The 21,173-nt window shown below is 33.8% G+C and overlaps 1 protein-coding gene across 1 annotated transcript in view; it reads left to right on the top strand.

Moving 5' to 3' along the window:
- The window catches only part of LOC143258597 (protein eva-1-like), a 137,158-nt gene extending 116,922 nt beyond the window's left edge, over positions 1 to 20,236 (top strand). The window contains exons 2-8 of the mRNA XM_076517788.1: positions 7,237 to 7,457; positions 8,249 to 8,372; positions 11,253 to 11,402; positions 11,622 to 11,768; positions 12,615 to 12,776; positions 14,987 to 15,139; positions 19,673 to 20,236. Coding sequence (XP_076373903.1) covers positions 7,237 to 7,457; positions 8,249 to 8,372; positions 11,253 to 11,402; positions 11,622 to 11,768; positions 12,615 to 12,776; positions 14,987 to 15,139; positions 19,673 to 19,995 — 1,280 coding nt within the window. The 3' untranslated portion in view covers positions 19,996 to 20,236. The remainder of the gene's footprint in view (positions 1 to 7,236; positions 7,458 to 8,248; positions 8,373 to 11,252; positions 11,403 to 11,621; positions 11,769 to 12,614; positions 12,777 to 14,986; positions 15,140 to 19,672) is intronic.
- The last annotated feature ends 937 nt before the right edge of the window (positions 20,237 to 21,173 follow it).

A 21,173-nucleotide genomic window follows, 5' to 3' on the forward strand; every position in this document is an offset into this window, starting at 1 on the left:
AAATAAAAAAAAGACTCATGAGATACAATTTTTACTAAATATTCTTGAATGTTTTCTTATCAGCGCTGGTTTATATTCTTCCTTTGCAATACGGTAAACTTGACGGTTTTACAAGTTTATCACCTTTGGGCTTGTATGCAATAATAAATTACAAAGCTGCCAGGAAGAATAACAGGCTTTATAAAGATCGTTCTATAATTTATAAACTCAAGGAAAAAGATTCGGAATTTGAACTTTTTTTCTTGTTAAGTAATTAAAATAATGAAGATTTTATGCAAGGTAAAGCGTCGTTATTAATTAACCCCATATGTTCCATTCCTGAATACTTCACGCACAAACTGATTAAGTTCACTGAATTGTTTTTGATGCTTTTCCCAGTATTCATTAAACAACACCAGATTGCGCTGGAAGAACACTGAAACGCAACACTTTTTCATTTCAGCATTTAACTTTTCTTTTGGTGATCACTAATTTCCTTTTGGTGTTCAATAATCGATATGTTATAACTTCACAAATGCTAATAAGCAACATAATAAATCTAGAATATTTACTACATTATTCGTAACTGTTTCTGAAGTGTTCGAATCCCCTCAAACTTTACCTTACACATTACTTATCCAAGCATCTTTATATTTTGTATTTAAGATATCAAATGCAATAAAAATAATCTATGAAATCAATACTATAAAACGACAGAAGCTAATTGTATCGATGTACTTTTCCTTGGTTCGAAAAGAATAGATAGATAAATAGAAGTTTGTTCTATATTTCTTGCACCAAATATTTATGCAGAAACGTGCGATGTTGTAAGTATTAAAGTTTGTTGAAAAGTTTCACCAATCACGGAATTATTTTGTTAAGAGATACTTTTTACTGAATTATGTTAGGTATTCGTTTACTGATGAAGTGTTAGTTTCACATACCAACAACATAAACTATCTAGACTGGCGCACGTTTCAACATAATCAATACAGTTGATATTTATAGTCCAAGCAGTCTCAAAACGTAATCTCCTCTAACTTCATCCGAGTTAGTGTTTATGAAGGACGGTTGGAGCTGAACCAGTGGATATTACTTTCTGAGTATGACTTGCTACGATATATAGGTTTGATTATTGCCTGATTTACCGGTGTCGTTATTACATACGCGTGGAATTATTTGTATATACTTTATTTCTAGGCTATCATCAACCTAAATGTAGTTGTCTGTATATATACTGCGCCTGCGCAAACATTTGATACGTTTACTATCTATCTCACGAAGCCTGTGTACATCAGTATGTAATAAAAATTTTTAACATAACACTGAATTATGCTTAATAACTTCAAAAAATTCAACTTTCATACATGTAGAAGGTAGAAATAAAGTCGATGTCTCTTTTAGTCAATGAACATGTTTCAACTCATTCGCCTGCTGCTGGTTGATTTTTTTTTATATGTCTTTTTGTTTGAAGTTTACGTCAAAGCTACACCATGGGCTATTTGTAAGTCCGCAGACATACCGCTGTACCACTAGGGGCAAATGGGACTAAAAAATTCTGTAATGACAAGGACATATTTTAGAAGTCAAAATTTTTGTACAAAAATATGTGTTTGAGTGTTGTTGCAATTATAACACATAAAAAAGCCACAGACGGCTCATAGTGTAGCTTTGTGCTGAATTCCAAACAAATCAACTACATTTCGTTTGCACTTACAGATAGTACGTAAAAAAGTACTTCAAAGTGTTAATACAAATAATAATCTTTCAAGTTGAATCTATTTTGAAATGATATGACATAAGGATCTGCTCGTGACACACAGACCTAAGATTTTCAAGTATCTAGATATGTAAATAACACTATGATGAAAGACAACAATAATCATTCTTCTCTGCTTGAGGTTTTCTTCTTTTAAAGCAAATAATATATGAGGTTTGTATAACGTACTTTATTTGGACTATTGCCAAGTTTGTTTGTTTTTTTTTCATTGTTGTTTTTTCGGCTCAGCCTTATGAAGGTGCAAGATGTTTAGCAAACAACAGGATAAACTGTTGAGGTTTTTGACTTGTTAGCCAATTCTAATGCATCATGAAGTACATCAGTTCTTCATGTGCGCACCTGATCTTGTTTTCAACTTTCTTGATTTTTATATTTTTTTAATTTTGTTTCTTCTTCAGGTTAAACGAACTAAAACGTGAAGTTATTTTAATTGTTCTAAAAAGATGATTTGTTATGAACTTCGCGCAAAGCTCCACAAAAGCTGTCTGCGCTAGCCATCCCTAATTTAGACTAGTGTAAGACTAGAGGTAAGGCAGCTAGTCATCACCACCCACCGCCAACTCTTGGGCTACTCATTTACCAACGAATAGTGGGTTTGATCGTCAAATTACAGCGCTCCCACGGTTGAAAGGACGAGCATGTTTGGTGTGACGGGACTCATATCTGGACACCCTCGGATTACCAGTCGAGTACCTTTACCACCTGGCCATGGTGGGCCTCTAAAAAGAGAAACCTACAGTTTACTTGCCATAACCCATGAAGCCTTAAATTTATTTCTACTGGACAATATAAAAAAGTCCAAAGATTTTGTTTCTTGTTTCAATTATAATTGATATTATTAGTTAACAATTTGCATCACGCGCATCGATATATATATATATAATATACACATAAAATTACAAACTAAATGTTGTGAATATTAATAGTTTATTTTATTAGTGCTTCTAAATACCTGCAGCAGGCTACGTGGCTGACTTTAATAAAGTTACTGCTTATATTTTCTTCATCAATCTCTAAACAATAAAGAAAGTTAGACATTATGTAATCTCATTCCTCTGAAATATCATAACTGTACATAAGTGACCCCAAGTGGATTATTAATAAGTCTGCTTCTTTGTGGTTAGCTTCAAACAAACATAAAAAGAGAGAATTTAAGCAACAACTAAACCAAACTACACACACGTACTTTCATAAAGTATCTCAATTGCACATAAAATATTTTCAATAATTTTGTTCTAAACACATATAAAGTTTGTAAATTCATAAGTATGAATGTTGCAGTAGAGAAGCTCATGGTAATAAAGTTAAGTGGTATTATTTAAATTTACTTACCAACTTTTCTCAGCAGGTTGATACATAATTGCAGTATTTTTTTCTTCTAATAAAACCAAAATATGTAAAGGTTTCGTGGAGTTTTTTCTCACAATTAAACCATCCAAATGGAACAGTTTTTTTTTACTAAACGTTTACGAATTACATATATGTGCGCATAAAAAAAGTTTAGTTTAAATCAACTGTATAATTCACCAAATACATTGCAGCTGCAAGCTTTACCAGAAATATAAACACTTCTGATTGATACCGGACTATACCAGCTATATGTCATACCAGTTATATGCAATTCTTGGGGCAGTACTAGTCCATACCAGCCATTAAATGTACCAGTAATATAAAAACTTCTGGTTGATGCTAGTATATATATACGTATGCTGTACAGTAATACATAATATTTGGATAATACCACCTAAATATTTATATTACAGTAATTTGATCAAACCTGTGAATTAAAAAAAAATATTTTATGTTCAAGTATATTGTAAAAAAATATATAAAATATTTTTCTTCCTTTGCACTTAAGAAATGAACTAAGCCATTTCATTTGGAATTGTGTTTACTGCAATAATAACTCGCTTCTAAATACGTAGCAGTTTTCAAGTTTTTTTAAAGTTTTCTTAGTCGAGGCCTGGTATGGCCAGGTGGTTAGGGCACTCGACTCGTAATCTCAAGGTTGCGGGTTCCTATCACACCAAACATTTCCGCCCTTTTTAGCTGTAGGGGCGTTATAAAGTGACGGTTAATCCCACTGTTCGCTGCTAAAACAGTAGCCCAAGAGTCGGTAGTGGGTGATGATGAATAACTGCCTTCCCTCTCGTTTTTCACTGCTAAATTAGGGACGTTTATCGCAGATAGCTCTCGCGTAGCTTTGCGCGAAATTCAAATGCAAGCTAAAAGCAATGCCCTGTCCATTTATTTTAAACTTAAGTAATTAAAAAAATCATTGTGAGCACAAGCTTTATAGTTTCCAGTAACTTCACATTAACTCGTGTAAATATAAAATACGTGATACGTGAACATTGATATTTGAGTTAGTATAATGACATTATTGTGATTTTTTCTTTATTCGTAATTAAACGCAAAGGTAAACAATGGGTTAACTGTAGTCTGCCCACCGCAAGTATCAAAACTCGGTTTCTAGCGTTATAAACTCGCAGATATACCTCTGTGTCACGTAGGGGGGTCGTTAATAGTTATATATACTTTAGTAACTACTGAAATTTATCAAAAATGGATTGAAGTGCATTGACGTTCATCTGTATAAATGTATGTGTAAAATTTACAAATTACCATAGGGTTTAGCTTGACTAAATTTAAGCGTATAATTAGTTGTATTTTTTTCTTTCTTACATAGCTAATCGCAAGAGTTGGTTGTTAATGTTTGGCGTTTTTTGGTGCAAAGCAACTAGGCTGTGTTCCCCTTAACCTATAAACAATTAAAAATAAAATATAATTATTAAAATTTGTAAAAAGGAATCGTGTTAAAACAACCTAGCAACTGGTAGCAGGCACTTTCCCTCTAATGTATTAGATCAAATTAGAGACAGATAATGCAAGTACTTCTTGTGTAACCATTCGTTATACGTCATGTTAAAAGTATAACTAAACTGGAAACCTGCAGTATAATGAGTAATTTGCATAATGGGCTTCCCCTTGCAGACTTTTCAGTAACTTCATAGGTTTAAACTAAAGCACATTTCCACAGATATATCATACATACTTACAATGACCCATATACCATGGCCTTACTTTACACTCAGCAAACATGAATTAGTTATATTAGTTAATCAGTTAACTATTATACACTCAATTATACAAGCAAGTTAATTCAAACGAAAACTTTATCTCTATTCAAAGATGAATTCTTAGTTAATACGAATTACAAAATGAGAACATTTTTCATATTTTGACGTTGTTTTTTTTCTACTTTACTTACCTGTACCAAGTGAACATAGTGTTTTGCTTATTTCATCTGTAACAGGAAACGCAATAAGGCAATGCCTTTAACAGGTGGGTTGTATGTCCAGGATTTTACGCAATCGAGTATCCTCCATGGTGCACGAAAAGTCAAACTGATATCAAATTGTTCATTTATTTACCTTGATAACATGTTTCTCTGTTGTTTTAACCTACCTAACCAGTTGTTCTAACCAGTATAGTATAGCTCAGTTCCAGGTAGTTAAAATATTGTAATACTCATGAAATAGCCCTTATCAAGTATAGTATAGCTATACTATAACCCGCTAGTACAGTGGTGTGTCTACGGATTTACAACGCTAAACTGAGGTGTTCGACTCCCCTCGGTGGGCTCAGCAGATAGCGCGATGAGGCTTTGCTATAAAAAAAACAACACATAAACATAGTTCCAGGTAATTAAAATATTTTAATATTTATGAAGCACGTACACAGAAACATATTTAACGTTGTGCATGTTCACAATCATATTTTTCCTACCATATACACAAATAACACAATTTCAAAAACAATTGCTTATGCAAACGATTGTGCAATATGGTAAAATAACAAACAAATAAATTTTGTGTAAGCATACTGATTCCGTTGCTCTTCTTATCAGGTTTATGTTTCGGTATCATTTGTTTTATCAGTAAAATATGTTTGTTTTTCCATTAATAATTCGTGTTCGCGTTTCAATTTTCTTAGCTCCGTACTCGGTAAAGCAATTATAGACATGTACAATTATTACTCAGTGGAGCAGTACGGTTATTCTGACTCAGCTTTATAAACTTTTGTGATGGATTATTCGACAACGCTGTACGGTTATCTTCACAGTGATATACAGAAACGATTACTTCATAATATAATTTGATTAGTCTCAAGGTGATGTCTGTAGGTGTGTGGTGATTACTCAATAAAAGAAGTATGCATAAACAGATTGTGGTGTATTGGCTGATGTAACTGTTGTATTTTAATGCACTCATTAGGCTTAAGACTAGCAGAAAAAAGAAAACTTCTAAGTTTATTTTTCACGTAGGCTGTAAATGAAGAGCATACAAGCTTACCTCTTACGGTTTTATCCATTAACCTAAAATGTATTCGCATATGTGCACCACAACTAAGACTGTAGCTTTAAATCTGATAAAATTATAAATCACTCACCAGACTGACACAGCACAGAAAGAATCACGTGAGTAGGACAGTCTCCAATGTGTTTTTTTTTGTCTTCGATTGTAACGGACAAGTTTATTTAAATTACCCCCAATAGGAATCAACTTAATTTGGCTTAAGCAGAAACGTGTAATCACGTGTAAAGACAAACACGTGTTTGTCTAGCTTCACTCTTTTCCTTTCTTAATTGACTCTGTAAAAAGAAAACGGTAAAGCCATTTAGTATTTCCAACCCCAAATACACATTGCGCGACATATAAGCTAAATGACAAGGTAAGAGGCCCAAAAAAGCAGATTTTCACAGCTTAAAATCCCTAAATCTTATATATTTACTTTACTAGAACTTTAAGTGGATCACCTAGCGGTTATCAATACATTTTACAACAACCCAAAAACATTTTTCATGCTCTTTATATGATTAAAAAAAATATATGAATCTCCCAATTATCTAAAGTAATTAATATGCCAAATTGTTAAATCGAGGACTTATGATAAGCGTTCAAATACTACAGAATTGCACGTACTGTTAATTATTTGTCTTCTCTTTATCAGTTTAAAATTAAGAGAAGCTAGAACAAGTATATATCCGAAACAAAATTGTTTAGTCTTTAATTTACTAACCTGTAATGCGTTGTAATTATACCCAAACTTTCTTCAAGTGAACGGTTTGATCGTAACTGAAAATTGTTGTGTTCATGATTGCGTCTGTAGGTTTAACCGTAGTTTGAATATTACTGTTGTATCTATGTAAATATTTTTTTTTTCTGTTCGTTATCACATATTCCTTTGAGGAATTATTAGTTTATTTCTCGACTGCTGCTTGAACTGTTTTGATTGTTGCTATATCATATTGTTTTTGTTGTCAAGTTGTCCTGTGTCCTGATTAACTTGTTTTTGTTTTGTTTTTTCTATATGTCTGAATACAAATAAAACATTCAAGACTTTGCGTTGTAGAAACTTGGTTTTCCGAGGTTAGTTCTACTTCTCTTCTTGACAGTTTATATATAATATTATAGCATTAGTGTCAGGAACTCTTCGCAACTTCCAAGTTCACGCCTGCGATGGAAATGATCTACTGATCAAGTGTTGGCCTGACACAGTTATCGCTGTCAGCTTCGCCCGTTATGGAAGGACAGTCTCATCTCACGAGCTCTGCCCACCAGAACTACATACACCTAGCAAAAACAATTACCGGGGAAATGACACAACAAAATGTTTAGCAACTCAAGCTTTACGAGTAAGTTTTTATATACATTTTCATTTTCACTTAAATAAATATTTATTTTATAATAATGGACGAAGGAGAACTGGTTCGTAAAAGAATATTTTTTCTTCTGTTTTTCAAAAGAAGTACCGAACATGCACAGAATTCTATTTAACTTTTAGTATAAATGAAGTACAAAAAGCACATCTTATATACTGCTTTGTTTTTAGTATTGTATATTTTTCTTGTATAATTCCTGATTTTCTGCATGAGAAATGGTCTTGCATTATTAATAAAGCACACGCGTATTTTGTATAATGTTTATTTTTTTTATTGTCTTGTATAATATTCGGTTTTGCTCTGACAGAATGAACTTAAAATGCTAATAAATCACCTATCTTGTATAATATCCTGTTTTTTTAACGACACGTGAACTTACAGTACAAAAAGAAGCATAGATCTCGTATAATATCCTTTGCATGTGTCACATAAACTTAAAAGTGCTTATGAAGCACAGACTTTGTAAAACAGTATGTTTTCCAATAAATAAACTTTCTCTGCTAATAAAGAACCACATGCTGATGGACATTTGTTACAAATACTACTAAGCTAACATCTGATTTTGAGAACAAAAAAGTAATTGTTCGGTTGGATTCGTGGTTTCGAAATAGTTGATTTTTAACGTTACAAATAATAAATAAATTGTTTTGCTTTCCTGCTGGCGTCCAGCAGCGTCTATTATTTGTAAGGAACAAGATTCGTTTGTAGTCAAAATCTTCAGCAAGAATTTGCATAATTCAAACCTATTTTATTCTACTTTACAGGCAGTTGAAGCAATGTGTCGTCACCAGCGAGTGTGTAAAATAAAAACGTCCCCAGAATCCTTCGGCGAAGATCCTTGTCCCGGCATTCGGAAATACGCTGAAGTTGTGTACAAGTGCCTACCAAGTAAGTCGAACGTAACGCATAACTAGGCTTAGGCCTAAGTAATGTTATCATTTACAAAGTACATGTTAGGCTAAACCTCTAACTAGCTTAGAACTGAAATGATATTTAATCACCATTTACAGACATAGAAATCAAAATAAGATGTACTTTCTCAACTCTGAAGTGATATTTAATCATAATTTATGAAAGTACACATTAAGCATAAGAACCGAGTATAATACGACCCACAAACACAAAAACTATTGTTAAATATGTTTATTTGTGAAATCAAAGGCGAAGTCCACGCTCACTAGGTGAAGTTTAACGTCACTCAACGTCAATAACGAGTATGCCCCACGTGAGCATCAATAACTGCTTGGCATCTCCTGCCTATGGAAGCGATGAGATGACGAATCACATCCTGTGGAATGGCTGTCCACTCAGCCTGCAAAGCTGCTGCAAGCTCAGGTAGAGTTTGCGGTTGAGATTGTCGCCGTCGCAGACGTCGGTCCAACTCGTCCCGAAAATGTTCGATGGGGTTTAAATCTGGTGATCTGGAGGGCCAGGGAAGAACGTTGATGTTGTGGTGTCTCAAAAAGACAGTGGTGAGTCAGGCTGTGTGAGGACGGGCTTTGTCATGTTGAAAAACGTCGTTGACGTTCACCATGATGGGTTGCACATGGGGCCTAAGAATCTCGTAGACGGTTGCGTACGGTCTGATCGGAAATCCTACGCAGCCCTGGTATGGTTGAGGCAGCAGACGTCGCAGTGGTGGTCCTATCCCGAAGGTGACGTAACCGAATGTAGCGATCTTGTGCGGGCGTGGTCACACGAGGTCTGCCAGATCGTGGACGGTCACGAGTTGATCCATGTTGTTGGTGACGATTCCATAGCCTTGTGATGGTGCTTGGGTGGACATTCACAGCTCTGGCAACATCTGATCGAGATTCGCCTGCTTCCAAGCAACCAATGGTGTTGTTGCGTTGTGCTTCAGTTAGTCTTGGCGTAACTGTATTGCGTGTCGGTGGCTTAACACTGAGCTATGGAAACCGAGAACCCGTGACTTTTATAGGGATTTTGCACATGTTGCACTTGCAGAACATGCAGATCTCTCAAACAAATTTATTGGACACGCATGCGTTTTGGCGAAAAATCCGATGTTTTCCTCCGTTTTCAAAGTGCACAACTTTTATTGTCATTTTGGTCTGACACTCAGTGCCTTAACAGTGTAACATCACATATTCTGAGCTTGTAACATTATTACATATATTTTTCTTTAAAATAAAAAAATATCCTTTTAGCGTTTCTTGTTTTGAAGAGTATAGATAGAACCATTGTAAAACAGACGGCTATCAGTTCAAAATTTAAAACTAACATGAGTAAGAAAATTTTGTGGGTCAATAATAACAAAATCCAAATTCCGTGTATTCTCATAAATAAATCTGTAATATCGTATTACATTTAGGTTGTGTGCTTACTGTTATGAACAAAGGTGCGCAAGGGGCTATCTGTGTTGTGCCCACAACAGATAAGTCTCAAGACATGCCGCTCAGAAACTGTGGAGATAGGCTAATTTATTACGTATTGCAATAAAATAAAATTGCTTCATTTGCACATGCTAACATTTGTTTTGTTTGTTTGTTTTGGAATTTCGCACAAAGCTACTCGAGGACTATCTGTGCTAGCCGTCCCTAATTTAGCAGTGTAAGACTAGAGGGAAGGCAGCTAGTCATCACCACTTACCGCCAACTCTTGGGCTACTCTTTTACCAACGAATAGTGGGATTAACCGTAACATTATAACGCCCCCACGGCTGAAAGGGCGAGCATATTTGGCGCGACCGGGATGCGAACCCGCGACCATCAGATTACGAGTCGCACGCCTTAACACGCTTGGCCATGCCAAGCCGCTAACATTTGTAAGATAGACTTTTAACAAAGGTAGATTATTACTTTTTTATGGATTCTAATGAATTGTGGTCGCTAAATAATTCAGTTTCTAAGTGTGTTTAATTGATCTTCAAGTTTTCAATTGTATATATTGAATATTAACGTGTTTGTTCTGCAGTTAGACGTAAATGTCTGTTAGATGTCCATTCATATTTAATTAAACCTGGTTTTCATGGTATTGCATTGAATTTCTAGCGCAAAGAATTTCCCAGTAGATTAAATTTGTTAGATCTGAAACTTTCTAGTAAAATAATATTATTTTCATTCTAAGAAACGGACACGGGTTTTAGGATTAACCTTATGAAATCATTGTAATGAATTGTATAAATGTAATGGTATGTTTTAAACTGTATTATAATTTATGTAATAATTCGAAGAACCTATGAGTGAAATCAAAGTAGAATATATTATAATATGTCAACCACACTTCAAAATAAATTTAATCAATCAAATTGTTTAAATTGAAATTAATATTATATAATACATGATAATTAAAATTATTCAGTTACTGGATTTTAATTAACCTTATTGGCTAAATGTTGTGTAACCTTATAAATTAAAGGTTAGTTATCCTTATAGCTCGAATGATAACAGAATTCACAGTTTAGATATGAGTAGCATCATTGCTTACACAATAATTAACTTTGTAAATACAAAATAATCAGATTTCAAATTGAATGATAATCAACTTTAATCTTATATGTTACATAGAAATTTTAATAATATGCAAGGTGCGTGCTAAACGGTTAATTAATGTGCTTCCCAAACAGTGCTTAAAAGATAAATCATTGAAACGGTTAAGATGTGATTTAAAATATGTTAACAGTGCAAAATTTTGCTCGATTTACAATAGAGTTATTAGGTACATGCCAAATAGCAAGCACCTATCACGATAGTTAAATAAATCGTGATAAATACCCATAACTGTACCACAAATGTGATTCTAATCTAGATTCATTTATCAACAAAATCGTGTGCGAAAATGATCGTCTTCGACTTCAATGTAAAAAATCCCGACGAATCGTGATTTACTCGGCGTCATTCGGAGGAACTCACCACGATATCCATGAATGTCCACAGAAGTCCGGAGTTGTAGCACGAGGTAGAATTTGCCTTTATTTATACTAATTTCAAGTAAATCTAGTAAATGCACTGATTAAATATATTTGGAAAAAGTAAATACACTAAATATAGGCTTAATGTTAATCTCTTTCTCATATCTCTTTTACAATTTTACAATTAATAATTTTATTTTTTTTATTTTATTGTTGAAAGTTGTTAAGAAGAAACACTGACATAAGACCGTATTATTCTCTGTTAGACTGTCAGGTCAGTTACGCTACAGAAACAGTGATGCAGAACTGTCTAGGAAAGCGCAGGTGCACGGTCTATGCTTCTATCGAAACATTTGGAAACCCTAGTTGTCCGCCAGATACTCGACATTATCTCAAGGTTGTTTATACCTGTGGTGAGTTACCCTATATTTCTTCTTTAATTCTTACTGATCTGTGGACATAAACATCTGTAGATCTATATATGTGATTTTGACTCCGTCTTGCAATGTGGTGAAGTAAAACGAATTCAAAACCCTACAGGTATGATGTACACTTCACAATTCTTAGAGGCCTAATGGTATTTCTTTGGTCTGCTAACCACAGCTGTGCTGGTGAGCCTTGAATAATCGAATCTGTAATCTACAGCAGAAGTTACAGCCAATCAAATAATGCATTAGGCCTTACGTCACAGATACTATTTTTAGTTTCTCATCTGGTGAAAATGAAAATGAATCTTTAACGTATATACATATATATATATATAGAGAGAGAGATTTATGTTTCCACTATCTACGTTTCTGTGTATATATCTATCTGTCGTTTTGTATTATCAGGTATTTATTCATCTGTCTGACTGCTTATTTGTGGACATAAATATGAATCTATCTGTTTAGCTATTTGTTTATCTGTCTGTCTAGTGGATTTCCGTATTTGTTTATCTTGTAACTTGCCATTTATACACCTGTCTCTCTTATCAGGTTAATCTCTTTACTAACCCTTGTTTATAGAAACTGTTTTGTTAGTAAAGAATTAAAGGAAATATTGAATTTAAAAAAAAATGTGCATTTAATATGCTTCCAGGAAAAAATAAGACTAACTTCTTAGACGAAGAATTATCCTTTGTTTCGTTAATGATCCATTACACCAAAAACGTTAAAGTTATTTAACGTTATTTAAAGTTATTATTAGATATTACACACATTTAAGATAAAATATTTTCAAACATATAGTAATATTTGTTTGTTTCTTCACATTGTTAGTATCAAAAGAAATCCTTCGAGTGTTAGATATCAATGATAACGGTGACAGTGGAATTGACGAAACAGACGATTTCGTTGAAGAACCGGAGTATAAAGCGCCACCTGAAGGTCAGGACCGATCTCGGTGGAAAGAAGGCACGCCGTTAACCAAATATGAATCAGGTATATTAATACGATTTTTCTCAACTCGGTATCGAACCTAAGATCAATCACATGTCAGATGACTATTGTACCAACTAAAGTAAAGAGAATAACGCAGAAGCCATTGAAGTAATACAGTTTTTTAACAACTCAAACTTTGTTCTGTTTTTAATTTCGCACAAAGCTACATAAGGCTTATCTGCATTAGCCGTCACTAATTTAGCAGTGAAATATTAGAGGGAAGACAGCTAGTCAATACCACTCACTGCCATCACTTAGGCTTCTCTTTTACTAACGATTAGTAGAATTGACTGTTATCAGTAAGGACTGATATCAGTTAGTCTTTGTTATTCAAAGATTCTCAGTAAGTTACTGTCCTACATTATTCTATATCATACAAAGATTCTCAGTAAGTTACTATCTCACATTATCCTATATCATACAAAGATTCTCAGTAAGGCACTATCTCACATTATCCTATATCATACAAAGATTCTCAGTAAGTTACTATCTCACATTATCCTATATCATACAAAGATTCTCAGTAAGTTACTATCTCACATTATCCTATATCATACAAAGATTCTCAGTAAGTTACTGTCTCACATTATCCTATATCATACAAAGATTCTCAGTAAGTTACTGTCTCACATTATCCTATATCATACAAAGATTCTCAGTGAGTTACTATCTCACATTATTCTATATCATACAAAGATTCTCAGTGAGTTACTATCTCACATTATTCTATATCATACAAAGATTCTCAGTAAGTTACTATCTCACATTATCCTATGTCATACAAAGATTCTCAGTGAGTTACTATCTCACATTATTCTATATCATACAAAGATTCTCAGTAAGTTACTATCTCACATTATCCTATATCATACAAAGATTCTCAGTAAGTTACTATCTCACATTATTCTATATCATACAAAGATTCTCAGTGAGTTACTATCTCACATTATCCTATATCATACAAAGATGCTCAGTAAGTTACTATCTCACATTATCCTATATCATACAAATATTCTCAGTAAGTTACTATCTCACATTATCCTATATCATACAAAGATTCTCAGTAAGTTACTATCTTACATTTTCCTATATCATACAAAGATTCTCAGTAAGTTACTGTCTCACATTATCCTATATCATACAAAGATTCTCAGTAAGTTACTATCTCACATTATCCTATATCATACAAAGATTCTCAGTAAGTTACTATCTCACATTATCCTATATCATACAAAGATTCTCAGTAAGTTACTATCTCACATTATCCTATATCATACAAAGATTCTCAGTAAGTTACTATCTCACATTTTCCTATATCATACAAAGATTCTCAGTAAGTTACTGTCTCACATTATCCTATATCATACAAAGATTCTCAGTAAGTTACTGTCTCACATTATTCTATATCATACAAAGATTCTCAGTAAGTTACTATCCTACATTATCCTATATCGTACAAAGATTCTCAGTAAGTTACTGTCCTACATTATCATATACCATACAAAGATTCTCAGTAAGTTACTGTCCTACATTATCCTATATCATACAAAGATTCTCAGTAAGTTACTATCCTACATTATCCTATATCATACAAAGATTCTCAGTAAGTTACTATCCTACATTATCCTATATCATACAAAGATTCTCAGTAAGTTACTATCTCACATTATCGTTTGTCATACAAAGATTCTCAGTAAGCTACTATCTCACATTATCGTTTGTCATACAAAAATTCTCAGTAAGTTACTATCTCACATTATCGTTTGTCATACAAAGATTCTCAGTAAGTTACTATCTCACATTATCCTATATCATACAAAGATTCTCAATAAGTTACTATCTCACATTATCCTATATCATACAAAAATTCTCAGTGCGTTACTATCTCACATTATCGTTTGTCGTACAAAGATTCTCAGTAAGCTACTGTCCTACATTATCTTCTGTCATACAAAGATTCTCAGTAAGCTACTGTCCTACATTATCCTATATCATACAAAAATTCTCAATAAGCTACTATCCTACTTTATCGTTTGTCATACAAAGATTCTCAGTACGTTACTGTCCTACATTATCTTTTGTCACACAAAGATTCTCAGCAAGCGACTGTTCTACGTTTCTAAGATTCCTACGACATAGAGGATCGTAAGATACTTACAAAACATATATATCTATATTTGTAATTATAGATTACTTTTACCTATCTCTAGATGATTCCAAGAAATCAGACATCCGTCAACCGGAAGTCCAAAGTGATGAAATTATAGATTGGGAGGACGCCAGCAACTGCACAGTTATTGAAGGTGACCAGAAGGTTGTTGGCTTTCTTACGGAATGGATTGCAGCATACAGATACCTCAAACGTAAGTTCCTAACGTAATTTGTTGATGTTGAATCACTGGATCGTTTATTTAAAAAATCTTCAATTTATTTAGGGGTCTAACTCCCCTCCTTACAACAGAAGAAATTTCTATTCATTTTTATGTGCTTCGGTTGCATTTTCAATAAGAACGTTACTTGTATCTCTTTCTGTCTTTTGTTGAGAAAATCATTGCTTAAAATCAATAAAATAACAATGACAAAAATAAGCAGAATCGTCGTAGCCAGTGTTGTATATACTACCACCATTAATGTTTCTTCTAGGTTTGTTTGACTGTTTTGAATTTCGCGCATACATGAGGTCTGTCTGCACTAGCTATCCCTAATTTAGTAGTGTATGACCAGAGGGAAGGCAGCTAGTCATCTCAACCCACCGCCAACTTTTTAGCTGCTCTTTTACCAACGAACAGTGGGATTAATTGAAACATTATAACGCCCCAAGGGGTGAAAGGGCGAGCATGCTTGATGTGATGGGGTTTCGAACCCGCTATTGAGAAGTCATTTTCATGGACCGAATGTACTACGTGAATATCATAACTTTTTAATAAATAAAGGTATATAGCTAAAATGCAGAGTAATTATGTGACTATGTTTCAGTAGTTTTTGGTTTTTTTTTCAGTTGTTACTAATACTTAAACCAGTAAGAATATTAGTAAAAGCAACCTAACAATTCCTGCGTTTATTTTTGTTTCTAAACTTTTGTATGGCTATTGGATTTGTTTTCTTAACTTAAATAAATGTATTAAAGTATTCCTTTACAATGAAGTAAAACGTATTTTGTACATTTATGTCTATGTGGTACATACGTTATTATCATTTACTATTTTTAAAGTCAATTTCGATAAGTACATTTTGATCTGTTTCTTTGTTAGCTCACACTGCGAGGTGTAGGCGATTTTTTAAACTCAAAAAAAAAAACGTTTAACTTCCCCCTTCTCATCATATCATTATGAATAAGTTAGGCCTAATGGAAAGCGTGGTAAATTCGGTTTCGAATTTCACGGCAAGGTGAAAATATATATGGTTAAAACTTAAGTGAATAGTTTTCAACAATAGAAAACTAAACTCTGTAGCCCTCGGAGTATTATGTATCGTGACGAAGTTCATACCTATATCAATGAAACACAGTTTGTGTGTGTGTCTGTTTGTTTGTATAGCACAGTCGCATTGGGCTATGTGCTGAATGCAGCTTGGAATATTAAAACCCAAGTTTCAACATTGCATGTTCATAAACTTACTCAATTGTTTGTTAGTTTATTTCACGCATACAACGATAACATTTCTGTACAAACAGACAAAAATAAACGGAAAATATTCCCTTTCACGATTAATTTTTCATTTGTAGCTAATATGTCCAGCAATTTTTATCTAAAATCTGTTTCGAATTTTAAATTCGGTACTTTTTTGCTAATTTGGCATTCACAAACTTGGTGCAAAGCGATGTAACTCACCCTGATGTTTACTTCAAAAACGTTTTTGTTGGGTTTCCATTGGTCATTAATTTCCAAGCGTTATTTCTGTTTGTGGTATGTGTTTACCAATCTTAAAAAAAAACTGACAATTGTCTCTTTACAAATTATTTCAAGTAAACCCATCAAGATGTCTTTAATTTTGATGTTGACAAATTATTCTTCATAATTACGGTAAAAATATATCTAATGCGCATATTCACTTGGGATAAGGTCAAGAAGATAGCTTTTCTCTCGCTAATCTTACTAATTTGGAAAAGGTAGGGGATTAGTTATTCTATCTGTAATAATTAAGAGTAAATGGAAACAACCCTAAAATTATCTTTTGACGTTTAACCAAAAAATTTGATAATGTGCAATGTGTTTACTGAATTGTTCACCTAAATACCTATCTAACCAAAAACTAATAGTTTCAAAACGCTTACGGTCGGGCTTGGCCAGCTGGTAGGGCGCTCAACTCGTAAAGTGAGGGTCACGGTTTCGAATCCCCTTCACACCAAACATGCTCACACTTTCAGCCATTGGAACGTTATAATGTGACAGTCAATCCCACTATTTGTTGGTAAAAGAGTACCCTAAGAGTTGGTAGTGGATGTTGATGACTAGTTCCCTTCCCTCTAGTCTGACACTGTTCAATTAGATGCGGCTAGCGCAGATAGCTCTCGTGTAGCTTTGCGCAAAATCCAAACACAAGCAAAAGCTGAAAGTAAAAACTACTAAACCTTAATAAAACATGAGATATTTTATGAGGATATATTCAATGTATTATCTGTTATTAAGTTTCGACACTTCCTCTATGAATGAATTATAATATTAAGAGACATTCAAACGTAAGTACATTAAAATGTTGAATTTCACGTTCATCCTAATATCACTTATTGTTATTCTGTTGTATGTGATAAGACTTGTCTTATGATTTGTAATGCTACACATTATATATCTTATCTGATTTTATTTGCATTAGAGAAAGCTGCTATAACGTACAGTTATTTTATTATATTTAAAGCGTGCCGAGTCAAATATATCCCAAGGTGGTCCTTTGTCATAATAGTTAAAGTTAGTCGACCCACATTTCCATCTTAAACCATTAGGCCGAGAGAGTGTGATTAGTTGATATTAATATGAAGACAAGATTGTGAAATCTTTTGAAAACATACCTAATCAGCATTTGTCTCAAGATACGCAAGAATTTTATGTTTCTTAAAGTCCTGACTCCACGAGACCAGTTTTTCACTTGTACCACATATTAAAGGCATGTCTAATGCATTTACGCATGTCACTAATGCATGAGGTATGCAGTTCAGTACGTCCTCCGAACTGAAACTATGTTAATTTACTTCGATCGATCACCCTACGAGTCTACTTTAAACGTGTTTATAGCGCTTTTAATATAGCTGAAAAAAAGAATCAAGCTTTATAATACTCGTGATATATGTGGTGACTTTTATTAGCTATTTGTTTCAGATCAAGAGGTCTTAATAGCTTGTGGAATATCTATTTACTAGACCAATATGTAAAGATGTAAAAGCACTGAGAACTAACGCATAATATATGCTATCATTTGAGCAGTTCTAGAAGGAAAAGTTCTTGTAATACACCGTAATGTAAACACATTTGTCAATTTCATTTAAATATGCATTCACTTCATCAGTAGGTACTCCGAAAGAAGAAGTTTTGGTAGTCCTTCAGTAAGTCAGGTATAAGTTTACGAACTTACAACGTCAAAACCAGCGGTTCGATTCCCGCCATGGACAGAATTCAAACAATGTGTAGCTTGACGCTAAGAAAGGAACTACAACAACCTCTTGTTAACTGACGAAACGTTTCATGATGCGAAAGATAATTTTATGAAGTCGTGATGATAAAACTTAATCATAGATCTATTTACGTTTAACGGCAATTATTTTAAAAGTTTACCAGAGAAACTCATAAATCTAAATATAAAATATTAGTGCATCTTCTGGGTTTATTTATGTTGTTAGCACATCTAGAGTGGTGGACAAGAAATGTGATCATCCAAGTTTGGTCTTTTTTTAATACAATCGCCACTTTTAAGAATACAAATTATTCTGCGTCGTTTGCAAATCAATCGACTCCAGGCTACAAAGAAACTATGAATAAAAGTAAAATAAAAAATAGACTAATATTTGTTCCGAAATTATAACCGTAAATAGTTTGTAGTTTACCTAAAGCACTTTGTCTCTTTTTCTTCTGTTCGTCAATACTCTGGTATATTGTTTATCACGACTCTATGGTTTTTAGGTTAATATAAATAACTTAGGATATGATTGTTATATTCGCCTAAGTGTTTTGAAATATTGTTTTATCACGACGGCTATGATACTTATGTTAGCCTAAATATTTTTGAGTATTGTTTTCTTATGGTGTTTATGAACTGCTGTTTAAATTATTGTTGTTTGTTTGAAGTTAAGCACAAAGCTACACAATGTGCTGTCTGTACTCTCCCCGTCACAGGTATCGAAACCCGATTTCTAGTGTTGTAAGTCCACATTCATACCGTTGTGCCTGTTGTTGAATGATTATTATTATAATACATTCTTCTAGTTCTTTCAAAGTCCATAAGGCACTAGATTAAGGATATAGTATTAAAAATGTAATAAGCTTAAGATAATGCTTCCATTACATAGGGTCCAGCATGGCCAGGTGGGTTCAGGCATTCGACTCGTAATCTGAAGGTCGCGGGTTTGAATCCCAAACATGCTCGCCCTTTCAGTCGTGGGGGCTTTATAATGTGACGGTTAATCCCACTATTCGTTGGTAAAAGAGTAGCCCAAACGTTGGCGGTGGGTGACGATGACTAGCTGCCTTCCCTCTAGTCTTACACTGCTAAATTAGGGACGGCTAGCGCAAATAGCCCTCGTGTAGCTTTGCGCGAAATTCAAAACAAACAATCTATTACATAGAGAAATGAGTAAAACGGAAACAGAAAGCAGCAATACATTGTACAAACCTCACTGTGTGAGTGTTTATACGGATTTCATTTTGTATATTACTATACCCGTAATTCTTTGTTTTTATATACTGCAGAAAACAAGGAGAAGTGTATTCTTTACTTGACACTTAGCTTGGGCGGTGGCTTAGTCGCCTTCTTCGGGGTTTTGTCTGTACGTCTTTACGTTCAGAAGAAGGCGGAAAGGAAGAAGGCTAGCCTCAATATCAACGAACCTCTTCCAACATCATTCGACGAGGAACTTTCCGACCTGGAACATTTCGATACCATTGACAGGCCAGATCACAGCGGCGTAGAAATAGTCCGGTACTGCAATCGATCGGCAATGAAAAGACAGGATAGCGACACACATCCTCGGGCCCCTATGTCCCGAAATATGAATAATTATTATTACAGTTAGTTCTAAGTAGGCAGTTAAAGCTACGCTCAATGTCGACTACTTCGTACAAATATATATATGTATATACATATATATTATGGATACATAATTATATATAAGTATACGAGAAGGTATGTTTCAGGTAATTTTAATTGAACTTCTAAACTGCTGATTCTCATTCATAGGTTTGGAAGAAATGAACCTAGGAAAGACTAACCGCAGCGTCCAATGCCTGAAAACTAACACACTTGATGATAAGGCCTCTAAAAAAAGACCCTGAACTGTTACCTATATTATATGGTCGAAATTACGATTACATAAATTGACTGTGTAATGTTAAATTTTTTTTATATATATAAATGAAACTGTGTGATACATTTAAAAAGTCACAAATTGTTTCATGAAAACGAAACAAAAACTAACGAGGCCAAAGCTTTAGTAATAACCACAAAGTAGTAAGAAGTGATAAACAAACAGTTTAATAGTAATAATTTTTGTTTTAAAGGACATTGTGTTCTATGTAGACATGTTAGAAGTCTGGTGCACAGTTCGGGGTTAACTATAACTAGATGTCGCTACTGTATACCCGATGTACTCTTTTAAAGAGCGTAGATAGCGATATTACACGCTCTTTAGTAAAGAACTGTCAGCGACATGTATATTAACGTCTTATAACTGTTCCATATTTTCATTACACTAAAGGTGTTCCTTTGTTGTTATGAATGTATTTACATACATGTATATAAAAATGTTTTACGTCTGTTCAACATTTTAAGCTGTTATTTTCCAAGAACCGGCAATCTTCAGTACAGCGTACGAACTACTGAAGTTCATATCGAGCTGTTTAGAGGCACGCACCTTTCCCCTGTTTTATGTGCTTTCAGTGATGTCAAAATACCTATATCACAGTTTACTCGTGTATAAAATGGTCTGATTTGTCTAATTATCAATGATATTTTTACATATCAATCGAAACGCTAACATAAGACACTTCTTGTCTTTGAACTCTTTACAACTCTGTCTACGGTGGTTTTTTGTTAGCACTAGTTCCCACGTTCAAACCGTTTACTTTTAACGCAATTATTTGATCTGTTATAATGATACTTTACTTTTCACTCTCATATGTGATCTCCATGATAATTTAAAACTTGTGTCTACATGAAAAAGTAGCTGTTTAAACATGTAGTTAGAAATGTATA

This window comes from Tachypleus tridentatus, chromosome 8, assembly GCF_004210375.1.
Source record: "Tachypleus tridentatus isolate NWPU-2018 chromosome 8, ASM421037v1, whole genome shotgun sequence".
Taxonomy (NCBI): domain Eukaryota; kingdom Metazoa; phylum Arthropoda; class Merostomata; order Xiphosura; family Limulidae; genus Tachypleus; species Tachypleus tridentatus.